Source organism: Mesoplodon mirus (assembly GCF_964341445.2).
Source record: "Mesoplodon mirus genome assembly, chromosome: 4".
NCBI lineage: Eukaryota > Metazoa > Chordata > Mammalia > Artiodactyla > Ziphiidae > Mesoplodon > Mesoplodon mirus.
Window position 1 is genome coordinate 188,672,959 of NC_138979.1, and position 17,168 is coordinate 188,690,126.

Sequence of the window (17,168 nt, forward strand, 5' to 3'; positions counted from 1 at the left end):
TAGTTCCCCGGCCAAACCCACACCCCCTGCAGTGGAAGGCGGGGATCTTAACCACTGGACCACCAGAGAACTCCCCGGGAGTCAGGTTTACTGAGTATAATTTCCAAAGTGTACAGTTCACTGTTTTTAAGTTTACGGCTTCGTGGTGCACAGGTATGTAACCACCACCGCAGTCAAGGTGGAGGGCAGTCCCATCGTGCCCCAGCTTTTAAAGGAGGTTTTTATTTGTGAACCTTGAGGAAACGTGCACGTCTGCTGTGTGCACACGAGCTCTGCAGTATGTAAGAGCCCTGCGGTCCCATGAGCAGGCGCTGGCATCCTGGACCTGGAGTGCTGGGTGGGCACCGCCCGCTGGCAGGCGGAAGCACCAATGAGCAGTTACTACATGTCCACAGATGCACAGGCCCCTCCCGAGGGCCTGGCCGTGTGGCACACATCTGCCACCAGGGGCTGTTCCTGGTGACCGAGGCCCTTGATGACCAGCAGGGAGGGAACCCTGGGGCTTGGGTGCGTGAGACCTCGTGGGTGTCGGTGGGCGTGGCTGCCTTCATCGCTGTGACCCCCGCTCCTTCTCCCGCAGTACCCCCACTTCTTGAAAAGAGAAGGCAACAAGCTTCAGATCATGTTGCAGCGAAGAAAGCGGTACAAGAACCGGACGATCCTGGGCTACAAAACGCTGGCGGCTGGCTCCATCAACATGGCCGAGGTCAGGGTGGCTGGGCGGCGGCCAGACCTCCCTCCTGTGCCCCCCCAGGAGGGCATCCCTCCAGGCGCCCTTGCCCCACGCTGTCCCTCCTGGACGTCCTGCTCGGCGGGACGGGGGCTCCCTGGGGTGGGTGGACACATGCTGGTGTGGGTCAGAGGGGCTGCCAGCTCACCTTTTTTACCTTGGCTTTTTCACTGATGGTGATAGGCGATGTTACTTTTCTCAAAATTCTTACTTTCTTACTTGACTAAGGAGTTGGCCCCCCAACTAAGCCCCCCAAATTAAAAAAGAATCTGGTCCATAAAACCCCAGCATCTAGATGTGATCAAATGACCCAAAAGGCAGCTTCTAAAACGCAGAGGCACGCATTCGCTGGGTTATCATGACGAGACCCCATCAAGGTGAATGGCTTGGGCGTCTGGGACCAGCGTGGGGCTCAGGCCGGCGCCGGGCGGGGGGCGCAGGGGGGCTCTGCCGCTCTCCCCAGTTTATTTGATTCTCTCACGATCAGAACGGCCGCAGGGCCTCATCATCCTGGTGGGCCAAACCTGGTGCGTGTCAGCTCCGCGGCACCAGAGCCCTGGCTTGCGCTGGGGGCCCGGTTCTCCTCGGTCCCCCAGGGACACGGGTTCCTGGGGTTGAGTCCCGAGAGTCGGTGGCTGTGTCTGAACTGGCCCCTTCGTGGCTTCACACACTGCTCGCTGCCGCCGACCCTCGTCCCTGATGGCCTCTGGTCCTTAGGGGCTGGGCCTGGCTGACCTCCCAGCCTGGCCCGGTGTGCTCCCTCCCAGCCCGTCCACCCTGCTCCCGTGTCTCCTCTCTTGGCCCGTCCGCTGGCCCCCTGTCCTCGTGTCCTCCTGCACCGCCCCCTGCCGCTGTGCTTGCCCTGCGGAGTGCATCCCCTGTCGTCACCGCCAGAGGAAAGCCCACCCGACCCCCAGTGTGTGGCCCCCTGCAGGGTGAGGCTGCTGAGGCCTCTAGAACCGCGCCCTGCCCACAGGTGATGCAGCACCCCTCCGAGGGCGGCCAGGTGCTGAGCCTTTGCAGCAACATCAAGGAGGCCGCGGTCAAGGTGGCTGAGATCTGGATCTTCTCCCTGTCCAGCCAGCCTATCGACCACGAGGACAGCACCATGCAGGCCGGCCCCAAGGCCAAGTCCACCGGTGAGTGCAGCTGCAGGCAGCGTTTCTGTCACGGATGCCGCCTCCTGGCCGCTGGCCCGTGGGCTTGAGAGGTTGGGGAGGGGATGTGAGGGTCTGCGGCTACTCTCTGGGCTGCGGGCGTGTCAGCCCTGCCTTCACACTGGGACACGGTCAGGAAGCAGGTCATGGGGTCGACCACGGTACCTTCCACGGTCTGGCACGGTCATGGTGTGGGCTGTCACCTCCGTCGCAGTTGGGGTCCCCGTCTCCCCTGAGGTGAGGGTGGGCCAGTGGGGACCTAGTCGAGCAGGAGATCCAGTTTGAACCCTGTGATGGGCAGAAGGGCTGGGGGCCACGGTGGGGGGCGGAGGCACGTGGCAGCTACAAAGCGCAGCCCCTCCCCCCTCGACGGTCCACCTGCCGTGTGCGGGGCTGCGTCCTCGTGGCTCCCCTGCAGGCCGGGGGTGGGGGGCTGTCAGTGGGGCGCCACCTTGTTGCTGGGACACCGGCCGGAATGTCGAGGCGCCCGCCCTTCCGTCTGCTCACCCCGCAGATAACTACTCCGAGGAGGAGTACGAGAGCTTCTCCTCCGAGCAGGAGGCCAGCGACGACGCCGTGCAGGGGCAGGTAACGCGGGGCCCGGGGGGCGCTGGCCTCGAGGCCCCCAGCAGCCGCTCAGCCCGCCGTGGACAGGCCCAGGCCCCTCCAGAGCCACTGTTGCCAGGGTGGCAGGGGGCATAGGAGGCTGGGAGCCTGGTCCCCGTCCCCGGGGCTGGAGGGTGTCAGCAGACGCTGGCTCTGGGACGCCCAGGAGACCAGTCCCCTCCCCAGGCCACCCAGGGAGGCCGCCCGTCCACGTGGGTCGGCCCTGGGCCAGGCGCACGGCAGGCAGGGGCGGGGTCCCACGTGTACTGAGGGTGGCCTGGCCCCAGGTGCCACGTGTCTCTGCAGGATTTGGATGAGGATGACTTTGACGTGGGGAAGCCCAAGAAGCAGCGGCGATCGATAGTAAGAACGACGTCCATGACCAGGGTCGGTGGAAACTGGTTTTACTAACAACACGGGGGGAGGGAGGGGGTGGGGGCCCGGGGCGGGGGCGGGTCAGGACGTGAGGCGGCCTGCCCTGGGATCGCATGGGCACACGTGCTGTCCCCTGAGCCCAGCCCTGTGCCTTCTTCAGAGGCCCAGTCTCTTCCCCAAATACAGCGTGAAGGCGGGGAGACCCCATGCCACGGCCTTGCCCTGGGAGGGGGGCTGTGGCCTACAGCCCAGAGGACCGCGGGCAAGGCCACTCTCCGAGCAGAGCGAGGGCCGGCCCCCTGCCGCTTGGCCCAGACATGCTCAGTGTGAGGCCGGCCCCCGCCCCCGTCTCTGCTCTGTGCCCAGGGGCTTGGAAGGGCTGCCAGGCTCCTCCTTTAGGAGCAAAATCCAGGCAGTGGCCGTGGCCCATCATGAATCGTCCACCCCCGGTGCCAGGGCTCCTGGGCGAGCTCACAGTGCCCAGCCACTCTGCCCTGCGGCCCCAGGCCAGGCCAGCTCGAAGGGAGACCCTGGAAGCCCCGGTGCTGATGGCCCAGCCCAGCCCCAGAGACCACTGCCCACCTCCCCCTGGCCGTGCCGGGAGACCGTGGGCTGGTCCCCGTATACCGGGTGAGGCGCGTGTTCTGGACCGTGGTGTGGAGGCCCGCACACTGCTGTGACAGTACCTGTTTGAGCCTCAGGTCCAGGACCCGATGCCCAACTTCTGTGGAGGGGACGTGGGCCTCCTTTTGGGTGGCCTCGGTCGAAGGCCAGTGGCCAGGGCAGCACCAGGAGCAGATGGGCTCAGGCTGCGATGCGCCCTGGCCACACCCTAGGTCCCGAGGAGGGAGGGCGGGGGCCTCACTGGCACAGAGGCTCCTGGAACAACCACAGATACACCCTCCCTGCGGCTCCCCTTCGCCGGCTCTGAGGCTGGCAGCTCCTCTCTGGGTCCATTTCTAAGTCTGACCACAGCTGTGGTTTCAGATGCTTGTGAAAACGCTTACTGTTGTTAAAGTGCCAGCAGCCGTGTGCAAGTTCATGGGTGTTGCCGCGTGTTTGAGCTGTGCCCCCCGCCTGCTGAGGCTGCCCTCACGGTGCAGGCCGGTGCCGGCCCCACTGTGTCCTCCGGGAAGCAGCTCCAAGGGTTCTGATGCCGTCCTGCTTGTCTTGCAGCAACAAAACTTCAAGCAGAAAGTCGTGGCTCTGCTGCGGAGATTTAAAGTTTCCGATGAGGTGAGTGAGCAGCCCCTCCCCACGTGGCAGCCCCGCGTCCCGGTGGGAGGAGGGCTCTGGAGGCCGGTTCCAGCCGGGTCCCGCTCTGCTGCTCGCTGCCCCCGTGGCCCTCTGGACGTCACTGTCTTCTTCAGGAGCGAGGGTGATGGTGGCGCCTGCTCCTGGGGACACTTGAGGGGCAGGCAGAGGCCCCAGGCGATGCTTGCTGTGTTTCTTGACAGCTTGCTGAACAGACCTGGAGGAGAGCGGGACATTGTCTTTGGGGGGTGTGACCACGGGTTTTTGTGTTTTGTGTTTTTTTATAAATCAACTTTATTTTTTAGGGCAGTTTTAGGTTCACAGCAAAACTGAGTACAGAGTTTCCGTGTGCCCTGTCACCCCACACACTGCCTGCCCATGATCAACATTCTATGTGTTTTAAAATTTTTTCTTTTAGCTTTTTTCTAGTCTCCAAACGATGATTTTGTGTAACTGTGATAACCAGAAAAAAATTAAAAATTTTTTTTATTTTAATGTGATCAGAGGAAAATTAGTCCCCAGGTTCTGGACCCACCCAGGAGAGGTGGCATTTAAGTATCGAAGCCCCAAGACATCGCCATCACATATGTCATGATGGCCCGTAAAGTGAGCTGTGTGCTTCCCGGAAGCCGCGGCTGTGCGTCCACGCACGGTGGTGGGGCCTCCTCTTGCAGCAGCTCTTAGCGGGTCAGCTGCTCGAAATGGGCCCGGCTCAGCCACGGTCCTTCCCACACTGACCCACAGCGTCAACATGATTCCTATCAAATCGCCAGCTGCCTTTTTGCAGAAACCAACCAGCTAGCCCTGAAACTTATGTGGAAATGCAAGGGACCCAGAATCGACAAAACAGTTGTGAAAAAGCACAAAGTTGGAGGACTCACCTGTCCATTTTCAAAACTTACCAAAAGTTACTGTCATCAGACTGTGATGGGTCAATGAAGTAAGGTTAAGAGTCCAGAAATAAATCCTTCTATTTATGATCAGTTGATTTTCGACAAGATGCGAAGACCATTCAGTGGGGAGAAAAATAGCCTTTTCAGCAAATAGTGCTGGAACAATTGGATATCTGCATACAAAAGAATGAAGTTGGACCCCTACCTCACGCCACAGCCGACAAAAATTAACTCAAAATCGGTCAAAGATCTAAATGTATGAGCTAAAACTATAGACCTCTTAGAAGAAAACATAGGAGTATTTGTGATCTTGGGTCAGGCAATGGTTTTTTAGATAATGACACCAAAAGCATGAGCAAATGAAGAAAAAATAGGTAAGTTGGACTACATCAAAATTTAAACCTGCTGTGCTTACAACAATACCATCAAGAAAATGAAACAACAGCCCACAGAATGGGAAGAAATTTTTTGCACATCATGTGTCTGGGGCTTCCCTGGTGGCGCGGTGGTTCAGAATCCCCCTGCCAATGCAGGGGACACGGGTTCGAGCCCTGGTCTGGGAAGATCCCACATGCTGCGGAGCAACTAAGCCCATGCGCCACAACTACTGAGCCTGCACTCTAGAGCGCTCGAGCCACAACTACTGAGCCCACATGCCACAACTACTGAAGCCTGCATGCCTAGAGCCCGTGCTCTGCAACAAGAGAAGCCACCGCAATGAGAAGCCCGCGCACCACAACGAAGAGTAGCCCCCGCTTGCCGCAACTAGAGAAAGCCTGCACGCAACGAAGACCCAACACAGCAACGAAGGCTCAATGCAGCCAAAAATAAATAAATAATTTTTTAAAAATAATCATATATCTTATAAGAGACTTGTATCCAGAATACATAAAGAATACTTACAACTCAAAAACAGGACAATGCAATTAAAAAATTAATTGTCCACTTTAAAAATTGGGCAAAGGATCTGACTAGATAGTTCTCCAAGGAAGAAATACAGACAGCCAATCAGCCCGTGAAGAGGTGCTGGGCATCTCTAGTCTCTGGGGAACACAGATCAGAACCACAGGCTCCTCTTAATACCCACTAGGGCGCCGTCACCAGGAACACGGAAGATAAGTGTCGACAAGGGTGTGTAACAGTGGCAACCCTCACACATGCTGGAGGGAAAGAAGCGGTGCAGCCACTGTGGAGAACAGGCCAGTGGTGCCTCAGAAGGCTTGTCAGGCACCCAGCAGTCCCACTGCTGAGTACTTCCCTACGAGAGATGGAAACACGTCCACACAAAGACTGATAAACAGTTACGGAGCTTCACCTGCAGTGCAGACGCTGGGAGCGTCGCCCTGTCCTCTCCCGGCCGTCGGTCAGACATACTGTGACCCCCCCGTGGGTGGCCCACTACCAAGAAGGAGCAGGTTGTGGGCACACACACACACACACACACGTCACGCTGAGTGAGGGGAGGCTGCACGCGGAGCAGTTCCATTCACGTGCCATCCTGGGAAAGGCCCGGTGCATGGGGGCTGGACGGGGGGACCATCGGGGGCAGGAGGTGCCTGGGGAAGGAAGCCTTGTACATCCTGATCGTGGTGGTGCCACGCCACAGCACACACTGTCATAGCACCGCTTGGTGCTCTAAAGGGTGCGTTGGGGTGTTAAAGCTGCTGAGGCTGGGGAGAAGAGCCTCCTGCCCAGTGCCTGGGTGACCGGAGGTCCCCAGGGGACTGGCTGGTGGCACAGGCTGGAGGAAGGGTGCTGGGCGGCCGTGCGCCCTCCTCCCGTCTGTCCCTCAGATGCCCCTTCCCCCCGGGCCGGCCTCACACCTCTGATCCCACGTAGGTCCTGGACTCGGAGCAGGACCCTGCAGAGCATGTCCCCGAGGTGGAGGAGGACCTGGACCTTTTGTACGACACGCTGGACATGGAGAACCCCAGTGACAGCGGCCCCGACATGGAGGACGATGACAGCGTCCTCAGCACCCCCAAGCCAAAGCTCAGGTGGGCACAGCCGCCAGCCGGCGTATGCCACCACGCTGGGACACAGTGGACACAGCCGTCTGCCTTCAAAGCCGGAGGTTGGCAGAGGCCAGCCCAGGAGGAAGTCCATCTGGGGGGTCGTCGGGGCCAGAGGGAAATGTGGTTTGTGAGAAAGCAGGCCCTTGGGGGTGCAGGCTCTGGGGAGGGGAGGGCAGGAGCCACAGACCCCAACGGTGCCCCAGGTCTGCGGTGCTTCCAGAGGTGAGAAGTGGCGAAGTGACAGCGTCCAGTTTGCATCTGGAAAAGGTCTCTCTGGGATCTGCTGGGAGCAGCTCGGGTCATCCCTGCAGGAGGCCGTGGTGTTGGGGCAGGAGGGGGGTGGGCCGGGAAGTTGTGTGGAAGGCAGGGGCCCTGGTGGGGGGGATGTGGGCTGGGGAGGGGGTGCTGGCTGGGCATCACAGGAGGGGACCGGCGAGCACGGGCCCACAGGGCTCTCCGTCTGATGCGGAGATGAGGGGCGTGCTGGGGCCGCCCCCAAGGGCACAGGTGTGGCGTGGCTGGTGCTGGAAGGGAGCCTGGGGGACAGGTGATGCTGGCGCTGATGCCCGGCCTGGTGGAGAGAGCGCACGGGTCTGAGTCCATGTCAGGAGCTGGTGGGGGTGGAGGGGGTCCAAGTCAGAGGCGGGGAGGTCTGTGGACCGGTTGGTTTTTAAACTTAAAACAAGCATAAGTCAGACACAGGGAAGCACACACGAGAAAGGGGTGGCCATGCTGTCAACTGCCCTCTGGCTCCCGCTGCAGCCGCGCAGACCCACCTCCCAGTGCAGTGTCCCCAGCTGCTGACCAGTGACCTTGGACTCAACTGCCCAGTCCTCCTCCTCTGAGAGGTTGGAGACTGTGGGCTCAAGTCAGGGTGTCGGCCACTGGCCTCCTGGGGGCTCGGCCAGGCGGCTGCAGGATGGGGCTCCTGCCTCCCTTCTCCCTGCTGCCCCCTCCACCTTTAAGGCCAGCACGGTGGTCGTGTCCCTCAGTATTTGCCCCCTGACCCCTCTCTGCCTTCAGCTGGAGAAGATCTCTGCTTTTATCAGCTGCCGTGATTACCTCGGCTGCCCGGCTGACCCGGGCCGTCCCCGCCTGTAGCTCCCTCCATAACGTTAGCTGTGCCTGTAGGGCGAGCCCTGGCCAGCCCGCGTCCCAGTCCTGGGGCTGAGGCGTGGCGTCTCAGGCCTGACCCTCCTGCCACGCACCGTGGTCCCGCCCCACGTGGCTTCGTCACCACACACTGCGTGAGTCCCGTCCCTCATTTTAGCTTGACCTTCAGCTCCTGCAAGCTGGCTGTGGGTTCCCCAGCAGACAGGCCTCCAGCCCGGGTGTCGGGTGCAGCTGTCAACGTGTGCCTCTGGCCACCCCGCCAGGGCCAAGGCCGAGAACGGATGGGGTTTCGGGGCACAGGTCTGCTCAGGTGCTCTCAGGCCCTCGGTGTCCTCGCCTGTGCCGTGGTCCTCGAGGGTGGGGGCCCTGCTCCGCGTCTGACCCCGCCAGGCGCGGTGGCTGCGCCTTCACCTTGCGGAGGTACTGGAGAGTAACGTGCTCTCCGTCCGTGCCACCCAGGCCGTACTTCGAAGGCCTGTCCCACTCCAGCTCGCAGACAGAGATCGGGAGCATCCACAGTGCCCGGAGCCAGAAGGAGCCTCCGAGTCCGGTGAGCGGCCCGGAGCCAGGCAGCCCTGTGCTCCCACTGGGGTCCTCGGGTGGGGGTGGGGCGCGTCCTGATCCTTCCTGTCTGAGTCACTCGAGGCATCTTGCACATTGGTGCTGGACCAACCCAGGGCCAAGTGCGCTCCTGGTTTCTGGTGTGGCCCGAGTGCCCCTGCCAGGTTCCAGGTGACTGCCGTGGGGTGACCCTGAACCCACAGTCCAGGAAATCCTGGCCAGTCTCCCCAGGCTGCCTCCAAGCCCAGAATCCCCTGCCCAGAGGTGAGCCAGCCTCCGTGCCATGGTCGGACACAGCCTGATTCCCTCCCGTCTCGTCCACACAGGCCGACGTGCCCGAGAAGACGAGGGCCCTCGGAGGGAAGCAGCCAAGTGACAGTATCTCCGATTCCGTGGCCCATGTAAGCAGGCGGGGCCACGTTCACGGCTGCCAGCATAGAGCCCACTTACGTGCTGCCTTTAGGGGTCTGATCCCTGACCGGCAGGTCCTCCTGCTTCCGCCACCCAGAACCTGTGCACAGAACCACGAGGGCGCCCCTGAACTCACCCCCACCCCAGGGAGGGGGCCCGGTTTCACCCCATGCCAGGCGAACGGTCAGGGCCCCCGGATTCACCCCACCTCGGGGACGGTCAGGGCCCCCCGGATTCACCCCACCCCAGGGGGACGGTCAGGGTCCCCCGGATTCACCCCCGCCCCAGGATGTGGTTAGGGCTCCCCTCCCTGGGTTCACCCCCACCCCAAGGGGGTGGTCAGGGCCCCCCGCATCACCACACCCCAGGGGGATGGTCAAGGCCCGCCCTGGATTCACGCCCGCCCTGGATTCACCCCAGCTCTGCGGGGCAGCAGGTGTCCCCACGCTTCCCTGTCAGGCACAGCCCGTGAACACCACGGCTGGTTCCTGCTGCCCTTGTGAGGGTTCTTAGGGAAGGTCCAGAGGAGGTTTGGGGAGGGTTGATGCTGGTCTCCCGGTGGCAGCCAGGACTGGGAGCCCTGTGGTTGGAGGGTGAAGCCAGCTCGTTTCCCAGGGCAGCACGTGGCCGTGTCCACACGCAGGGAGCCACCAGACCAAGGGAGGCCTAAGCAGTCTCACCCAAACCAAGGCCCCTCTGGCACAGGAGTACATGGCTGAGAGGAGGCCCCGGAGGGGCGTGCGTTCCTGACCAGTGCCATTCTCTGTCCGTCAGAGCGCACCCGCCCCGGGGGAGCAGCCAGCCCAGCCCGAGGACAGCCCGGAGGTGGAGACCTCTGCCCTGGACATGTTCACCGAGAAGCTGCCACCCAGCGGGCGGATCACCAAGACAGAGTCTCTGGTCATTCCCTCCACCAGGTGACTGGCCGCCCGGCGATGCCTGTGTGGGTCAGTGTGGGAGGGACCGTCTGACCGGATGAGTGTCACCGGGGAAGCACTCAGGTCTCCAGGCCCGTCCCAGGAGGTCCACGTTGGACCCCCACCCCCCAAATGCACCGAACTAGCCGCCTGCAGGTCTGACCGGGCCCAGGTATGGCTGCCTGCTCCAAGGGCAGGGGAGGTCCCGCTGTCCTTGACTCACGTTCTCCTGGACCAGGGACTGCACGAGTGGACCAGGGCTTGTGCTAGGTGCCGCTGCTCCCATGGTGCTGGGCGCCGGAGCACGTAGGGTGTGCCCTGCCGAGCCCACGTGCGCTGCGTCGGGAGAGCTGGACGCAGCGCCTGTGTGGACGAGCACAGCAACCCTCACGGAGTGTGAGGGGTCCAGCACAGGACGTCTGTGGGGCGGGGTGGGGGCAACTGGGCCGGGGTCCCGAGGCCCCTGCCTCCCAGAGTGGGTCATGTGATTGGGTGAGCGCTGCATCAAAAGCTGGGGTCTGAGTTGCAGTGACCTCAGGTGGCTTCCTGGTGGTGGACGAGCCTTCTGGGTCCCTCACGTGCCCTCTTCCCCTCCCCCACCTCGGTCAGGTCCTTGCCCCGGCTCTGCTGCTCCTTCCTTGGGCACCCACCCTCGTCCTCTGAGCTGTCGTGTGTGGTCACCTCCCACCCCCCGCCCTCCACCCCCGCACGCCCCCCGGCCGCAGTTGGCCACATGCCCACCACTGCCTCAGGGCCTCAGATCCCACCCCACAGCTCGCTGTGCCCCTGGAGGGCCACAGAGCCGGCGTGGGCCTCCACCCCGCCCTCTCCCGGGGCTGCGGTCCTGTGCAGCCGACACTCAACACGCTGCATCAGGCCTTACGCCCCGATTTTCAAGTGTGGTACTCCCTGGATCGGCCCTCACTGCCCACCGCCTGCCCGCCACCCAACACAAGTCTACTTACAGAAACGAGAAACAAAACCCAGCATTAATACGGCATTTGGCATTGAAACTCCCAGCCTAGCTTTTCACCCGATGGCAGCCCCTGCCCTGTTGTGAGACCCAGCGGGACAGGCACCTCGAGCACCAGGGTGCCCTGTCTTATGTTTCTGTGACAGGAAGTTTCCAGAAGCAGTGGGTCTGGGTGCTGGCACTGGCCTGGCGGGGGCGCACAGAGGCCTGTGTCAGGGCCGGGAGGAGCTCCAGGCTGCCGGGCACCGGGCTGCACCAGGCTTGTGTCCCGGGCGTGGGAGGTCTCAGTTCCCACAGGTGCCCCTTGGGCCCTCTGGGGTTGGTGGGCTCTGTGTGGCCTCTGGCCCTGCTGCCGGACAGCGCACACCACGACCATCCTCAGCTGCCGCTGCGCTGGGTGGCCCTTGCCCGGGGCAGCGAGTGCCTGCGGGCTGCCCCAGCCTGTCCGTTCCCCTGCAGGGCCGAGGGGAAGCAGGCCGGCCGCCGGGGCCGGAGCACGTCGCTGAAGGAGCGGCAGCCGGCGCGTCCGCAGAATGAGCGGGCCAACAGCCTGGACAATGAGCGCTGCCCGGACACTCGGAGCCAGCTGCAGGTGGGTGCCCGGCCCAGGGCGGGGACCCCAGCCACCCCCGGCTGGCCCAGGGCGGGCCGGCTCCAAGGCGAGGGCACCTGTTCTGCACCTGGAGGGCCTGTTGGGACAGCCCACTGCCGCTGCTCCTGCCGCCCCGCTGCCCGTGGGCTGCAGCGCCTTCAGCCCCGTGGCCACTGTCCACAGCGAGGCCGTGTGTCTGAGCGCAGAGGGCGCTGAGTGCGCCCAGGTGGCTGCTGGAGAGGGAGCGGGCTGGGCAGGTAAGGGGCGGGCGCAGCTCCCCTCACGCTGGGCTCGGCGGGCTGTGTCTTCAGATCCCCAGGAAAACTGTGTATGACCAGCTGAACCACATCCTCATCTCCGATGACCAGCTCCCCGAAAACATCATTCTTGTCAACACCTCGGACTGGCAGGGGCAGGTGGGGAGGGGTGGCGCATCCTGCCCGCAGAGGGGACGGGGGAGGGGGGAGGGGCGGTGCAGCCTCTGCAGGGTGGAGCGTCCAGGGGCTGGGCGTCCACCCCGCAGGATGGAGTGGCGGGGGTGTCTGGCCAGCCTTGCCTGTTTGAGGACCCTGACCGAGGCGCGCTCACAGGCGAGGCTGGTGGTGGGTGGCTTGGAGGCTCACCCTCCCCCGCCTCCCAGTTCCTCTCAGACGTCCTGCAGCGGCACACGCTCCCCGTGGTGTGCACGTGCTCTGCTGCTGACGTCCAGGCGGCCTTCAGCACCATCGTCTCTCGGATACAGAGATAGTGAGTCCCACACCCTCCATGGCTGCCGTGGGGCACCGCCGCCCGGGAGTCCGTGGGGATCTCTGCACCCCAGTGTATTGTGTGGCTCCGTCCTGCCGACCCAAAGCCTTGCCAGAGCGGGGTGGACAGCAGCGGCCTAGGCGGGAGCTTCCTCAGCGCTGGGGGAATCCTGGGCGGGTCTGGGGGGCCTGGGCTCCGGTGGCTCCATCAGCGTGAGCCGTGGGAGAGGCCGGGTGGAGGGGAGCAGGGGCGCCCTGGGGCCTCCCTCGGACCCAGCGAGGACGGCTCTTGCGGCCGGGACGGCTCCCTGAGGCATCTGTTCCCTCTCGTCCTGCCTGCTGGACCGCAGCTGCAACTGCAATTCCCAGCCCCCGACCCCCGTGAAGATCGCCGTGGCGGGAGCGCAGCATTACCTCAGCGCCATTCTGCGGCTCTTCGTGGAGCAGCTGTCTCACAAGACCCCCGACTGGCTGGGCTACATGCGCTTCCTCGTCATCCCGCTGGGTGAGGGGCGCTCTTGATTCCGCAGGAGCCACGCGGATGCCCGGCAGCGGTGTCCGCCCTCCGCGTGCCCGCAGGCCCCGCGGCTTGGGCGACTCGATGTCGGCTTGGATTTGTTGTCAAAGTGCCAAGCGGGGGTTGGTTATTAACCTCTTAAAGTTATCAAAATCCTCTGCGAGTCAAAACCAAAATCCCATTTTTCGGCTTACGCAATATGTTGTAAACAAATCTGTCTCCTGGAAAGGGCTGAGGTGTAGAGCAGACCCCTCCCCGCAGCGCGAGAGGCCGTCTGGTCTGCAGGACACACCTTGGTCCGGCCGAGTGATCTGTGTTCCAAGGAGGCCGAGAAGCCGCTTCCTTGGCGACTGGGGGCTGGGGGCCGAGGTCATCGGGGAGGCGCGGAACTGCGCGCGGGGTCCGCACGCCTTGACGCTCTCCCCTCGGCTCGCAGGCTCCCACCCGGTGGCCAGATACCTGGGCTCCGTGGACTACAGGTACAACAACTTCTTCCAGGATCTGACCTGGAGAGACCTGTTCAACAAGCTGGAGGCCCAGAGCGCCGGTGAGGCCCGGGCGCCGGCCGTGCCCCTTGCGCCCCCACCCTCGAGCCCACGCTGCCACGCCCCTCACACGCGTGCCCACGTCGCCACGCCCCCCAGCCCTGGCACCCACCCCACCAAGCCTCCATGAGAACCTGAGTCATTCGGCGTCCCCTGAGATGCGACCTGTGTGCCTGCCTTTTGGGGCCTGAGCGCCTGGGAGGGAGGTGGGGTCAGCGGGCAGGGCCAGTGGAGCCTCGGCCAGGATGCTTCCCTTTGCCCACCATGAGCCGCAGAGGTCCTTGGCGACCGGGCCCCCGGGGAGGGCTCTTCAGGACTTGGACAGGCCTCGCTGCCCTCCCCAGGACCCCGTGAGGGTGGTGGCCAGAGGAGCCACTCAGCCGCCCCCAGCATCGCCGCCTGGATTCGGGGTGCTGGCGTGCAGCACCCCACGAACCCCTCTTGGTCTCCTCGTGCAGTGCAGGACACGCCGGACATCGTGTCGAGGATCACGCAGTACATCTCGGGGGCCAACTGTGCCCACCAGCTGCCCATCGCGGAGGCCATGTTGACCTACAAGCAGAAGAGGTACTTCCTGGGGCCTGGGTGGGTGTGGGGTGGCTGCAGCGACCCGCCGTCCCTCTGCGGTCGCGGCGGGCAGCCCGTAGTTCTCGCTCTCCCAGCTCCTTGGGTTGCTCATTGGGCTCTGCGGGAGGGAAGCCGAGCTGGGGTCAGGGGGAGCCCGTGAGCCATCCGAGCAGCCCCCAGTTCTCCTCAACCACCGCACCCTTTTCCGACGCGAATTGGAGTTAGAATGAGCTGGTCGCTTTTTCTTTCTCGTTGTATGTGTTGGGACTTCCGGTAATAAAGGTACAAGAATAGTGGTCCTGGTGCTTGGCCCCCAGCAGCGACCTGCTTTCTCCAGCCTGGGCACACGCTCCTCCAACAGCGGGGCTTCCTGGCAGGGAGGCCTGTTTCTCACCCCGCCCAGTGCAGGACGGTGGTCAGGGGCCGTGCCCAGGACGGGGTGGGGCTGGGTACAGAGGTTGGGGGATCGAGCGGCCCCTTAGCCAGCCCCCGGACAGAGGCGTCCGGGTGGGGAAGGGCGGGAATAGGCAGACCACGGCCGGGCTGATGAAGTACAGCTGCCCCGCTCCCGTCGGGGGACGGTGCACGGCTTCTGAGGCGGAGGTAGAATCGAGCCAAAGCCTCTGCAGGTGCCCAGCGCACAGCCTAGCGCAAGGTTCCTGGCTCTTCCTCTGCGAGGGGCACGGGTACCACTGTGCTGGTGCCGTGTCTGGGGTGCCTCGCCGCACCTGAGCATCTAATAACGTCATGTTTTTCTCTTTGGTGGCTTTCTGAAAAGGAGAAAGAACTTTCATTTTGACTTTACCCTCAGGTACCGCTGTCCCTGGGCCCGCGCCCCCTTCCGCCCCTGGCTGGTCTTTAGGGCTGTTTAGCAGTGTCGGCAGGTGGCCCCAGTGCGCTGCCAGCTGCCCTAGCCAGGCCTGCGCTCTCGGGCCCCCACCCAGCTGCAGCGACAAAAGCCTGCTGCCTGCAAGTCACCGGGCAGGCTCTTTGTTTCAGTCCTGAGTTTGGGTTTAAGAAGTGGCCGACTGAACTTCTCCCTGAGCTGCTCCATCTCTGAAGCCTGGCGGCACTCCCTCTTAAATTAGCAGCAGGGGCTGGTTTCACCCCAGAGCTGCCGGGTGCTGGCACCACTCCGACTGTGGGCTTTGCTCCCAGCGCGTGGTGCCAGCAGCTGGGGGAGGATGGCGTTCATGCTGACCCTCCACGTGGGGGCGGTGAGGAGAGGGGATGGGGAGCTTGCTCTGGGTGACGGCAGTGGTCAGTGGCCAGCTCCAAGCCCCCGCCACCCTGCACCCAGGCGGCAGAGAGCAGCTCCGGGCCGTGTTTACCTGGATGGGACTGCTGCACACGGGCGAAGTGCTTGTCTCCCCCAAGGTGGCTCCACCCTCGGTTTGGCCGTCTGTTGGGAGCCGAGCTCCGGATGCCCCCAGAGTTGCTCTTTCACACAGGGCCCCTGCCTGCCTGGCATCCTGCACTGGGTCCCTCAGGGTGCTTCTCTGCCATGGGTCTCAGGTTATTTGCTCTCCTGGGAAAGCCCCCCAGGGAGGGTCCTTGCGTCCCAAGTGGCCTCTCTGCTGGGCCCTGGGGAAGACCAGGAGGAGGGGTCTAAGCTCGTTGGACTGTCCTGCTAAACAAGCCTCAGGGGCTAGAGAAAGACCAGCCGTGGTGTGCCCTGCTGACCCCTCGGGCTGTCCTGTGGGCCGGCGCCGGCTTCCCTCCCCTCCCCGCGCACCACCACCCCCCCCCTTAGCCGAGGCGCCAGGAGTGCGCGGCGTGCTTCGCTGCCTGGGCCACAGCTTCTCGACTGTGCTGCGGTTGGCGCTCGTGAGCCTCGAGCCGGGGCTTAGGAGACCCCAAGCCTCCTCCATGCCTCGTGCCCCCGCCTCCGCGTTACAGTGGTGACACCGGCATGGGGGGTCGGGTGGGGGCTCCGGATGCCCCGGGTGGAGCTCTGTGAAGGCAGCATGCCACCCACGCTCGGAGCCCGGGGCTGGAATGGCAGCAGGTTGGCCTTTGCCTGCTGTGACAGAGAACAGGCTGCTGTCCACCTGGAGGGGTCAGGAGACCCGGGAGAGGGTGGGCAGCGGGCACGGCCCTTCTGGTCCCTCTCCAGCCCAGACCCCGTGAGGGCACCTGCAGGGAGGAGCCTATCTGGCCTGCGCCAGCTCCCGGCCTGGGCTCAGACCCGCCGTTGGTCCCCCCGGGTAACTGCTAGAGGGCTGCCCAGTGCCTCTACACCGGCCTTGTGTGGGCTGCGCCCCCGCAGTCTCCAAGCCGCCCCCACACCTCAAGTGGAGGCACGCTACACCTCCCCCCATGTGCGGGTCTCAGGAGCCACGCCCAGGGGCCCTGCCGCAGAGCCACGGCTCAGGCCCTAGGAGTTCTGTCCGCTGCCCCTGCCAAGAACATGTGTGCCCCTCCACATCCAGGGTCCAGGTTGAGGGGTCTCGGTGGAAGCTGGTGTCACCACCGTCTCGCCGGGTGCGTGCCGCGTTCTGGATGTGGTTTGCATGGCCCAGGGGCACGGCTTGGCTTTGGCGTTTGTGGCGTGCAGCCTCCCGAGTCCCGTCTCTTGAGGCCCCCATTTGCCTGCCTTCCTGCGTGCCAATTGTGGGGTGGAGGGGCGGTGGGGGGGCAGTGGCTTGCTGAGGGTGGGAGCCCTGAGGGTCCGAGCCTCCCGTGCGCTGGGCCAGGGACCCCACCCGGCTTCCAGCTCCTTGCCACTCTGCATGCAGAAGGAGGTCTGGGCGCAGGATTTGGGTTGTTTCGTTGCTTGAAATGAAAAAAGAGAAGTTTTCTCTTCCAGCTGTACTCTTCTTGCAAGGGGGAGAGAGACTGGTAATCTGGTCATTTTCAGTTGGATGGACTGAACCTGTAGGGTCTTTCACCCAAAGACATTTGCTGTCTCTTTTGCGAAGGTGGGGTGGGTGGTGCCGGGGCAGAGGTCGTGGGTGCCCAGATCCTGGGGGCACTTGAGGGGGGCGGCGGCTCCTGCCGGTGGGTTCCATGGTGCTGGGTGTGGGGCGGCACCTCCTGCCAGGACCAGCCTGACAGCGCTTTGTGCTGGCCCCTGGACCAGGGTCACTTGGCCAGCTGGTGGCCACACTTCACGGGGAACGCCAGCCAGGGGCAGGCCTCCGCCCCCAACAGGGGCAGGGAGGGGAGGGCCTCTTGAAGGCTCTGGCGACGTGGG

At 63.7% G+C, this 17,168-nt stretch overlaps 1 protein-coding gene across 3 annotated transcripts in view; it reads left to right on the forward strand.

The window, feature by feature from the left end:
- Positions 1-17,168, forward strand: part of PACS2 (phosphofurin acidic cluster sorting protein 2) — a 65,240-nt gene that overhangs the window by 39,759 nt on the left and 8,313 nt on the right. For 2 of the 3 annotated variants that reach the window (XM_082617041.1, XM_082617043.1), the window contains exons 4-18: positions 581-706; positions 1,707-1,869; positions 2,402-2,475; positions 2,800-2,880; positions 4,045-4,104; positions 6,855-7,012; positions 8,603-8,693; positions 9,031-9,105; positions 9,890-10,032; positions 11,465-11,597; positions 11,909-12,013; positions 12,238-12,344; positions 12,694-12,848; positions 13,297-13,407; positions 13,864-13,972. In XM_082617041.1, the coding sequence (XP_082473167.1) occupies positions 581-706; positions 1,707-1,869; positions 2,402-2,475; positions 2,800-2,880; positions 4,045-4,104; positions 6,855-7,012; positions 8,603-8,693; positions 9,031-9,105; positions 9,890-10,032; positions 11,465-11,597; positions 11,909-12,013; positions 12,238-12,344; positions 12,694-12,848; positions 13,297-13,407; positions 13,864-13,972 (1,691 nt within the window). The remainder of the gene's footprint in view (positions 1-580; positions 707-1,706; positions 1,870-2,401; positions 2,476-2,799; positions 2,881-4,044; positions 4,105-6,854; positions 7,013-8,602; positions 8,694-9,030; positions 9,106-9,889; positions 10,033-11,464; positions 11,598-11,908; positions 12,014-12,237; positions 12,345-12,693; positions 12,849-13,296; positions 13,408-13,863; positions 13,973-17,168) is intronic. The other variant, XM_082617042.1, reaches the window with a different exon arrangement.